General features: G+C 27.9%; 1 protein-coding gene across 1 annotated transcript; it reads left to right on the top strand.

Annotated features, from left to right (window-relative positions):
• Positions 1-407: 407 nt before the first annotated feature.
• LOC107614985 (putative F-box/FBD/LRR-repeat protein At1g66290) lies at positions 408-2917 on the top strand. Its single transcript, XM_088498010.1, has 4 exons — positions 408-470; positions 1036-2325; positions 2405-2593; positions 2699-2917. Exons 2-4 carry the CDS (start codon positions 1045-1047, stop codon positions 2915-2917), a joined length of 1689 nt encoding a protein of 562 aa, XP_088354136.1. The 5' UTR covers positions 408-470; positions 1036-1044.
• The last annotated feature ends 9739 nt before the right edge of the window (positions 2918-12656 follow it).

Here is a 12656-nt window from a genome sequence, read left to right as displayed (position 1 = left end):
AACTTTAACGATAAAAAAAAGATTAATTATATTAACTAATTAAAAATTAATTATATATACACATATTATAAAGAAATATTAAGTTTGATAATAAAATAATAGAATTAATATATAGTACTTTATAAAATGACAGAGCATATATATATATTTTATTTAAATAATTTTTAATGTATATTTAACATAATTAATTAATAAAATCAAGATTTATGTTTAACAAATTAAAAAATCAACTAATAAAATTAAAAGATATTTTATTTAGTTAATAAACTTGTGAGTGTTATCCAATCTGAAAATTGATTTAAAATTGCAAAAATCTAAATCAAATCACAGGGATTATATTTAAATTTAAACAGCCTCTTAAACCGAAAACCCCAGTCTCTTGGCGCCATCTCCATCGCCCTCTTCAGACGCAGTGTCTCTTTCAATCTTCGCAGTCTTCATCTCTTCAGTCACTCAAATCAGCGTTTCAGGTTCGGCTCTAAGTTCTAACACTGTAACCGTGTGGATCAGTTTCCTGTGATTGTAACCCTAATTTGAGTCTTCATATCTTTAACTTCTTGTTCATGGACACATTGCTGATTAGTCTGTTTCTTTAGAGAGAGAGAGATTTTACTAATTATATTTATTGGCAGTTATGCAAAAATCTTTAGACTTTGCTTTAGCTCAAATCTTTAGAGTTTCCATCCTTGATCTTATTTGTTCTGTATGTGTTTTTCGCATCCAAATTAGCAGTGTTTGTGCAGATGGTGATCAATAATGATTCTTGTGGGTTCTGCTTTGTTAATTAGTGTTGCAAAACAAAGGGGAAAAAACAAATTTTGTAAATTAGTTTTTTAGAGAAAAAATCTCTATATGATGACCATTTAAGATATATCTACATTGACAGTATTTAGTTCTTGTTCTGTTTGATAACTCCACCAGGAAAAAAACTCTCATGAGCCATATTCATTAACATGAAAAGTGGTATTTTTTACTACCATAATTTGACATAGTTTGAGTTATTCTTTTTCTGATATTCTTCTACTTGCTTTGAAGGACACAATAATGGATGAAAAAATGGACCAGATATCCAGTTTACCAGAAACCATACTTCATGACATTCTCTCAAGACTGCCAAAGAAAGATGCTATCAAGACTAGTGTTTTGTCTAAGACATGGAGAGAAATATTCTATACCTTTCCCATTTTGTCTATTTGTGACCGAGAATCTATTAGGAGGTCTTCCAAGCGGAAAAAAGATCAACAAATTAAGACATTCCTTGATTATGGCAAGCAAAGATTGCTGAGGTTCAGTGAACAAGGCTTAGCAATCAAAGAATTCAAGCTCAAGCTTAGTTTAACCTGCTTTGACCTTCAGCTTATATACCCTGATGTTGATCAGTGGCTTAAGTTAGCCAGTGAATGTGATCTCCAGACCCTAAAGCTTTGCCTGCCTACTTTAAAAAAGGATGATCCGTGCCTATGTTATATCTTGCATCCAGGTGTCATTGAAGCAAGATCACTTAATAAGTTAGTGCTGAAGGGGAGAATCAGATTTGACAAAGACTTCCTGAATCCTTCAGTCAAGTTTTCCTCACTGTGTGTATTATCCTTGTGCTATGTCCTTTTTGATGACGAAGGTGCTATCGAGCATGTTAATTCTCATTGTCCTTTAATTGAGCATATAACCTTGAAGTGGTGTTATGTATACAACCCCCAAGGTGCCAGAGATCTGCAAATTTCTCTTATGAAATCAGTAAGCATGCATGGTCTACAAAAGCTCAAGGGAGTTGATATTCAGGGAGTACAAAATGTCTATATTGATGCTCCAAATATTGAGAAAATATATTATGGTGCTGACAGTTATGAGCCCTCCAAGATGAATTTTGATAGTTGTGGAAATTTGAGAGCTTTGACCTTAATGAATATGAAGATTGAATTTCTTTTTACAGATATATGGTTTCTTCATCTATCTTCCAAATTTCCTTTCCTTGAGAGTTTGGAATTGGTTGAATGCTCCATGTATGAGAACATTAATATTTCAAGTTCTCAACTCAAGGCTTTGGTGTTATCTAATTGCTCTATCATGGAGAAGCTTGAAATTGACACTCCAAATCTATTATCATTTCGATACTATTATGCTGGTGACAACTTACCTTCCATATCTTTTCTACGATGTTCTAGTCAACTGGAAGTAAATGTTCTGTTCAATATGATTCATCCACGTCTTTACCAGTTGGGGAAATTTGTCGAACAATTTAAACCACAAAAGTTCTTGGCATCACTCTCCCTCTCCATCCGTCCCTGCATCCCTTCTGATGAACATTTTTATTATTATGAATATCGTGTAAGTATAAATTGTTATTTATATTCTGTTAGTTTACCTGTTTTCTTAATATGGTTTTTATATACCTTGGATTATGCAGTATTGGGAAGACCCATATTCATTGCCACCTACATTGCCTGTGCCATGCATCAAACACTTGGTCATACGCTCTGTTAGGGAAGATAAATCTAAGTATGCACTTCTTGTGAATCGCTTGTTCTATGGTTGGTGCCCAGAAACTATTTCATTGAGCTTGAACCCGTCTCATTGCACCAAAGCATTCATTGAGGTACGACATTGTTTCCAAAGTTTATATTTTATTTCCTTCCTCTGCTTTTCATCAGTTCAAAGGGTTATCTGTGGAGCTTCTAACTCTTGTTTGTTATTTGTTAAGTTTTTCTACTGGATGCTAATGGAAACCAAAAAGCCAAAGGGCAAGTTTTGCTCCTATTGTTATTCCAAGTCTAAGTGTTGGTTGCATGGCTTGAAGGATGTCAAGGTCACAAGCTCAGTCAAGAATGATGTGAATGTTGTTGATTTTGTTCATCTCAAATCTGTCTTAGGTGGATGGACAAGTTCTGATAATGCAAATATTAGTTTTAGATTAAAGTAGTAATTATCTTTTTGTTAGTTGGTAAGTCATTTACATTGCTTTCTTTAATGTTTTATCTTCCATAGAGGAGGAAGTTTTGAATGTGTGAAGGTTTCTATAATATATTAATAACAAACTCAATTTTATTTTTAAATATAATTTTCCTTTTCTTATTTTTTTCTATTATGTGCTTACTTACTTGATATTCATACAGAGAGCATTAAAAAGCATTTGCCCAATGGAGAAAATAATCATTTCTCATGAGTTTTAAGTTCTCTTGTATGAGTAAAAAGTTATGAACGGCTTGCTGCATTCATACTCATAATAGTAAATGTAAATTTACTATGTTCATGATTTTCACTTCTAACTCGGAAAGTGAGACTGAAAATATATGGAATAATACAACAGGATGAGGAAGATTGGAATCATTTGTAAAGATCATTGGGGAAGGTGGCGGATAAAAGGGATTATGGGATAAATAAACATGAAGGATAATCCCTATCAAATTGATTTTAATTGGTTTTAAATGAAAATTGGGTTCGTGAACTTTATGCCGTTCGAAGAACGGAAGAAAAACGATTTGAAACGATTGAGTTATGCCCGTCGAAAATTTTGGTGCGAAATATGTAATTTATATGTGATTATGCAAGAAACTTGTTATGATTCTGCAGCTCTGCTACTGATCTATTTTTTAAAAGAACGCACGTCCACGCGTATGCGTGGCATGGGATTTCGGTGATGCGTACGCGATTGATGCCATGCGGACGCGTAAGGGATAGTAAGCATGTCCACGCGTACGCGTGACCCACGCGCATGCGTGACATGAAGTTTTCACCCACGCGTACGCATGACAAAGGGACGCGCGCGCGAGCTGCAGTTTCACACTCCCACGCGCACGCGTGGCCCTCACTTCAGCAAACATGATTTTCAATGGACTAAATTGTGTTTCAAACCTCTAAACCTCTATTTTCATTCTTTTAGTCATTAATAATAGTATTAAACCTGATATTCGGATGAAGTTAGGAAATTTGGAGATGAAGAAAAGCTGAAAAGTGATGAAACGACTATGAAATGTTACAGATGATCATGTATGATACTTGACTTGATAATCAAATGAATGATCATGTATGATATTTGGCTTGAATGATTAAATGATCTGAGATACGGGATTCCATGGGTAAAATACCGTGGCTTGCCATCACGTGTACTAGGTTGAAAACTCGATACTTTGTTGACCCTATGATGTAAAGGTGACCGGACACTTATAAATTCTCGGGAATGTTAACCCCCATTGAGAAATATTGATTATTTGAGAAAAAGCTATGCATAGGCTCTTGGGGATGCACGTCGAGGGACAGTCTAAGGTTTTCAGACTTGTCGGGTTGGCTGGATAACCGACAGATGAGTCTCATCAGCCATAGGACAAGCATGCATCATATGCATTCTACTTGAATTATTTGTTTGTGCATTAACTGGGTATGCCTAAGTGTACTTTCCATGCTAAATATATATTTGTTACCTGCAGTACTTGTAACCTTCTTGTGCTTGCCTCTACCTGTTTATTTGTCTGTGAAATGCTGACGGAGATGGAGATATGGAAGAATGGTAGTATAGAACTTGGATTTAAGGTTAAGTTAAGTTAAGTTTAGATACTCTTAGAAAACCACCTTTTATGACTTTTGTTTAATACTTTAAGCTCTATAATCTGAGTGTCGGCGTTCTAGAATTATCTTTGGCATTCCCAGGACCTTATATATTATGTGTGTGACACCTTTACCATACTGAGAACCTCTGGTTCTCATTCCATACTATGTTGTTGTTTTTCAGATGCAGGTCGAAAAGCACCTCGTTAGGCGTCTGGACACCTGAAGCGAAGTGGTTATTGGGTTATTTTGTTGTATAGTGATGTATATATATATATATATATACTTAGTTTTCTCTCCGCATAACTTATTCTTTTGATCCTCTTAGAGGTTTACGGAGAGACAGGATTTTGTTTATGTATCTGATACGTGAATATATATATATATATATATATATATATATATATGTATTCTCCGGCCAGTCTTGGTTTCACGGGCTGAGTTAGGAGCTTGTTATTTTGTATCTTTGGCGCTTTACTCCTACTTTTGTTATCTTATGTTCGATAGTTATGGTTTTTCTAACACTCAAGTTAACTCGTTTCTTGAGCGTTGCGCTTTTATCTCGCGACTTTTGTTTCATCTATTCTTCAAGACTCCTAGTATATTACAATCTTTCTGCTATTATATGTATACATTTTATTTTAGAGGTCGTAATACCACACCACCTCTGTTTTACGACTTAAGCGTAAAGCTCAGTATGGTAGGGTGTTACAAGATACACATTGCACACAAAGCTAAACACCACAATAATTGACATAGTCACAAGTCACAACCTAAGTTTACTAACTTGAGCTTCAATCTTCCCTAACTTCTTGAGCATCTTCACTTCAGCTTCAGCCTCAAGAACATCTTCGTGCATCTTTCTTTTTGAAACTGGTCTCCTCAAACCCTCCCATTGACCTTCGGTTTTGTCTACCCATACAAAGTAACTACAGTCTGAAGTCTATCAATGGCAAAGAAAAATTAGATTAGAGACATATTCACTTCGAATAGAATAAAGTGTACAAAGGGTATACCTTCCATTTGGGACAACGGACGAACCACCTCCCAGGATTCATTGCCGTCCCCGGCTGCAACAAGGTCACATCCAACCCACAGAAGCATCTCCCATTGAACTTCCTATCATGCACCCGCTTTAAAATTGAGCTTCTAGATACACTACATCTCCCATTCGAAGGTGGGGTAAATAGTCTCCGCCTTAACATTGAAATATTTTCGAAGAATTTTATTAACCTAGGGTTCGTGTTTAGAATGAGAAAAGTTTTGAATTTGGGAAATTTAGAGATTTAGGGTTCATTAATTATAACGGTCAAATAGCTCATCATTTCACCTATGAAGACTCCCAGACCACGTAACGTTGTTATGTGTCATGTAGGGAGCGTCACTAACGGAGTCAACTCCGGAATAACGATTGGTTAGTTTTATCTCACGGATCTCATTATTGATGGATACATTTGGTAATTTTTTTTTTTATGGATAGATTCGTCAACGTTTTCAACTTTTATGAGTAGAAATGATAATTTACTCTTTTTTGATATATTTTTATGAAGGTTTCTTCTAGAGAAAAAGCATTTTCAAGACTTTTAAAGTTCAGAAAATATTTGAAATTAATAAATATTTTAGTTGCTGGTTCATAAATATTTTTAAAAGACAAAATTAAAATTATTGAAAGTTGAAGGTTTAGATTGTCATGAGTAATATTTCACTGTTACTTCAGGTACTACCATGTTTTATTTGATGTGAATTCAATATTATTGTTAAGATCATTGCTCTTATTATTTTTTTTAAATAATAAGAGCATTATTATTATTATTATTATTATTATTATTATTATTATTATTATTATTATTTCATAAAACAATTCCTGTTGCCAATGCGAGGTGCTAACGGTGGAGGAAGCCAGCTTCGATGTGCGAAAACCAGATAAACAGAATGTTCAAAATCTGACAACGGCAGAATCCAGGAAGTCGTCCTCGGCACAGCGACGACAACGATTTGTGACCTAGTGTCATATGAATATCTTATGTGTCTATTAGATGCGACATTCTTGGACTAGGGAAGGAAATGCAGCGCTACGGCACTGACAGGCAACGTTCTTCGGATTAGGAAAAAGATGCGAGAAGACCCTCCCCTTTGTCTTGAGTGAAGATCCTCCTTACAACGTTGAAGGAGAAGGAAGTTTTGTCAGAGAAAGGAACGATGCAACCTATGAAACACGGACCCTTAGCTGAGTTATTGTGTCTGCATGTTAAACACATTTTAGATACGATATTTATCGATACTCGTCTGTCTGACAAGCGTGTTTGCTGTGTCCAGCCGTATCTTAATAAAAAGAGAAAATTCTACTTCCCTCTCTTGCGAGATGCTAAAATGACACTCCCCTCCCCTCTATTTATAAAATACAAGTTTAATCACCCGTGCCATGCACGTGATAAGATTGAAATTATAATTTTAAATTGTTATGTTAAATTTCATTTTAATTATAATAATTTAATTAATAAAAAAATAACTTGTATGCGTTGTTTTTCTTTTCTTAATATAGTGTTAATTGTATTAACTATAAAATAGTTATTTAATCTACTTTTTTCAATAAATCAGGCATATATACTCAATATGATCATCTAGTAATACTTAAATCTACCAACAAAGTTTTATATGTTGGTTTACTGTGAAGTAAGAAAATATCAAAATCAGCTCAAAATGAAGAACAATTAACCCGTACCATGCCATGCACGTGATAAGATTAAAGTTGTTATTTAAACTTGTATTAACCCGTACCATGCACGTGATAAGATTAAAATTATAATTTTAAATTATTTTGTTAAGATTAATTTAAATTATAATAATTTGATTAATAAAAATATAATGTTATGATTTATTTGTTTTTTATTAATCTAGTGTTAAATATATTAATCCTAAAATAGTTATTAATTGGTTTTAGTAATCTACCTTCGTCAATAAATCAAACATATATACTCAATGTGACCATAAATAACTTAATAATACTTAGACCCACCAACAAATTTTTATATGTTATTTTACTGTCAAGTAAGAACATATCAAAATTAACTCAAAATAAATAATAAATTATTAGAGAATTCTAATGCACAAAATTCTCTAATAAACAATAAATAATTTAAATCTACTAAAAAACAACTCAACACTTTTCTTTGATGCCTGTAAAACATATACTTAAAATAATATTATATCAATATTAGCATACAGTTTTACAATCATCGACCGTATTTACTATACATGACTCCTTCTTAAAAGTTATTCTACACACGTGTGCAGTCGGAAGATAAATTACTGGACTTTATTTTTTTAAATTATTATAATTATGTATTATTCATTAAATGCTAATTATAATATTGTAATAAAATTATAATAAAGATATTTTTCTAAAATAATTTAGAAGAGAGAATAGTACTTTCATTTTGGAGGAAAAATGAATTCATGAGGAATTGTACCTCACTTTTATTAGTTGATAATGTATTAAATATTGATTTTATATAATTATAATAAAAATATTTCTCTAAATTAGTATAATCATGCATTATTCGTTAAATGTTAATTGTAATATAATTATAATAAATATATTTTTCTAAAATAAATTTAGAAAAGAAAATAATGATTTCATTTTAGAGAAAAAAATGAATTCATGAGAAATTAACACCTCACTTTTATTAGTTGGAGAAAAAATCCAGTTTTAGTATATTTTGTCATTATTATACATTTTTCTCTAATCATATATCCATCGTTTTCTTTTCTTTGTTTCAACATTTTGAACCTAGGTTTAACTTCTCGTAGTTCTCACTTCTTAGTTATTCTATTAGATGTAGTTGATAACTATTAAAATTCTTCGATTAATATAGGAGAAAAATATATTATTATATGATAGAATTAATATGAGTATATTTTATTATTAAATAAACAAAGTTAATATAAAATAAAATTATACATAAAAAAAGCAAAAAAAAATTAAAATAGCAAAAGTGATAAAAATATTATTTTTATAATTTTGTTTTGTCATTTTTATGTATAGAAGATTAGAAAATAGTAAATTTTTAACTAAATTAATTTATATTTATTGTATTCAATTTAAATAAGTAATAAATTATCTTATTTTAATTTATTTCTTAAATTTATATATCATAAAAATTAAATCAAATAATTAATATACCTAATTTTAAATTGTGTGATACTTAAATATCTATTCAAATCAATTAGTTGATATAATTAATTCATCATAATGAATTGTCTTTAATGAGTTAAACAAAATAAAGTAGAAATTTGGGACGGAATAGTGACAATAATATCTCTCGCTACTTTACTTTTATTCGATTGAACCCCTAAGTGACTGATTTGCTAGAACATTGTCACTCGCTAATTAATTTGTAAGAAATTAGCAAGGAAATTTTCCTCGCTCTTTGTTTAGCTACAAAAGTCAATCTGCGAGAAACAAACTTACTCGTGAATCTCTCGCTAATCAGTCGTTTTTCTCAAGTTCGGGTATTTTGTGACCGCTCATTAATTTTGTCGTTAGTACGTCACTAATTCCTCGCAAGTTAGTGACAGATTAGTGACAAAAAATATTTCTCGCAAAAATTCGTCGCTAATTTGTGAAATTCTTGTAGTGGAAGCATGCTATGTTGATTCTATCATTAAAGGTAAAAATTCGATTTTTATATAATAGAATAGATAGAATAGATAATATAATAGACGGCGAGAAAGAGAAAGATAAACATTTTAGATTCTAAGTTGTTTTATTTAGATGTTGTAATGTGGGTATCACATTATTTTACTTATTCTACCCTATGGACCCTTTTGAAACTTTATTTCAGTATCAACGAAATTTCACTATCTTTGTGTACTAAATTAAAATTCAAAATGAAACTGAAAAAAAAAATAAAGAGTATAAAATTATTGATTGAAAAACACTCTAAATAATAAAAAGCCAAGTTAATTTTAATATTAAATTCATTAATACGGTTTTAATTTTATATAATAGTTAGATAATAAATTAGTAAAAGCAAATAGAAGAATGACTTTAACATAAAATTATAATATAATTTATTTATGAAAAAATAATCAATAATTAATATTAATAAATATAAAAATTATCCAAATACTTTGATCAAAAGTATGAGTGGTTAATTATTATTCATTATTAATAATATTTTGTTCATAACAAAAACTGAAAATATAATTATTCAGATTTAGATTTTAGAAAAATAAACGTATAAGTAACAAATGATCTATTTTATCATTTATATTATAAATTAATTAATTAAACTAACTGATATAATGAATTATAATTAATTAATTGGTATAAATTATAATAAATTATATGATATTAAAAAAATAAAATGAATACAAAAAATAAAAAAGAAATAGAAGAATAGAAGACTACAATAAAATAAATTGAATGTGAGTTTTTTTTTCTTTTTACAAATTTTATATCACATCCGCTTCAATAATAATAAATAAAAATACATCAACTTAATATCTAAGAGAAAATGATGAGATAAAATCATAACACAATTCTAAAATAAAAGCTTAAATTAAACCATAATATCACTGCACAACACAAATTAAAAGTAATTTCACACTACAATATACTACACAAATAGGTAAATAACTTAAGCTTAATTACGGATTTTTTTTTATTTACGTATACATGATAACACCATAGTCTATAAATGCTTAATGGATAACATATCATATATTGCTCTGAATGATGAGCACATGAGTTGAAGAGTGTGTGCTGATTTGTGTCCATGATAGTTGCCTTGTGACGACGCCTCATAGGAAGAAAAATAATTGTTGTAAAAGCTACCCAACGAAAGAGTAATTGGTAAATGAATAATATTTTCTTCTAGTATTTTTATAGTGGTAAAATAAAAACAGAAGGAATAAAATTTTGTATTTTTATATTAGAAATAGAATTTGATATTTATCCTAATAAAATTAAATAACTAATTAGCTATATTTAAATAAATAAAATAAATTAAATAAAAATATTTTTAAGAATTAACCAAATCAATTAGTCGATACAAATAATTAGTATAATTAATTTTATTTGATTTATTGAATTCAAAAAAATAAATTAAAAAATAATTGATTGAATTAATTAGTTGATATAATTAATTTATTATAATTGATTGGATTTAATGAATTAAAAAAAATAAATAGAAAACATAGGAGAAAATGATTTTTTTAACTAAATTAATATGTATTTATTGTATTTAATCAGTATAAGTAACAAATCATTTATGTTATTATGTACCTTATAAATTAATGAATTAAAATAATTGATATAATAAATTACAATTATTTGATTGATATAAATTATAATAAATCGTGTGATATTTAAATACCTAATCAAATCAATTAGTTGATATAATTAATTTACTGTAATAAATTGTATTCAATGAGTTATAAAAAATAAATTAAGAAACACGCTAAGAAGTATCCCACGCCCATCATGAAGTACAAAAATTCAATTTTTATATAATAAAAATATACATTCTTATATATGTTATAGAAATATGAATACAATTTTAGTATATTAAGTAGAAGTATATTATTATTATTATTATTATTATTATTATTATTATTATTATTATTATTATTATTATTATTATATTTTCGATTGATAATTGATAAGTAGTTTAATAATGTATTAAATATAGATTTTATATAATTATAACAAGGATATTTTCCTAAATTAGTATAATTATGCATTATTCATTAAATGCATTCATTTTGGAGGAAAAATGAATTCACGAGAAATTCATATCTCACTCTCATTAGTTGAGAAAAAACCTAATTTTAATATATTAAGTAGATTATATAAATAGAAATACTTGCTACGTATATATAAAAGAGGATGGAGATATATAATTATATATAATATACTTGCTATATATGTAACAGATATAAATTGTTATAATCATAGAGACTTACTATAATTATATTAAATTTAATTATGAATGTAAATAAATAAAAGTAATAATAATTAATATTATTTTTTTTCTTTTCTATATTTAATATTTACCGTAAATATAAAAAATATTGAGAAAAAAAGTAGATACTGACTTTATTTTATTTTATTTTACGTCATGGATTTCTTTACTAAAATTAATGGAAGAAAAAAAATCTTTGTTTATATATCAATCTCAATCACAATAAATAAGATGAATCGATTGAGTAACTAACAAATTTAACGGGTAAATGTTATTTTCCATTTATGGAAAAAAGGAGGTAATATGCATGCGTATATTAATATAGAAAGAATATATACTCACAACTTTAAAATCTTCAAGAATATTCGATTGTATTATCCTTCAAACTAAAAAATTTATCCTTTATTTTCATTAAATATTTATATTAATTCAATTAGATGAGTGTTTTAATTAAAAAAAAGATTATTATTATTATTGAATAATAACGATAATTATCGTTATTAATATTAAATTGGTTATATATATACATATATTGTTACTTCTACAATCGTGCAATAATATTTCTTTTTATTTGTTAACTAATTAAACTTAGTTATTTATATTAAATATATTTAATGATTACTAAAAATTAATCATATAATTATCATTATTAATAACCAATTTATATTTTTCTAAAATATTATTTTTTATCTTTTTTATTATTATTATTATTATTATTATTATTATTATTATTATTATTATTATTATTATATAGGTCACCATTAAGATAATAACTTGTCACTAATAAAATTTTAGGATAATGAATAAAAAATAGAATTATATCAATATAATTAAAATAGTTAAAAATATTTCTGATTGATAATTAGGTTAATAATGCATTAATTATTAATTTTATATAATTATAGTAGAGATATTTTTCTAAATTAGTATAATTATGAATTATTCATTAAATACTAAGTATAATATTGTTATATAATTATAATTAAGATAATTTTATGAAATAAATTTAAAAGAGATTAGTATAATTATAATAAAGAGATTATCTTAAATTAGTATAATTATGTATCATTGATTAAATATTAATTATAATACAATTATATCAATTAAAGATAATTTTTAAAAATAAATTTGAAAGAGAGAAATAGTGCA

The sequence above is a fragment of the Arachis ipaensis genome, chromosome B9 (assembly GCF_059453495.1).
Source record: "Arachis ipaensis isolate K30076 ecotype BB chromosome B9, ASM5945349v1, whole genome shotgun sequence".
Lineage (NCBI taxonomy): Eukaryota > Viridiplantae > Streptophyta > Magnoliopsida > Fabales > Fabaceae > Arachis > Arachis ipaensis.
This window is presented reverse-complemented; position numbering and strand designations above follow the sequence as displayed.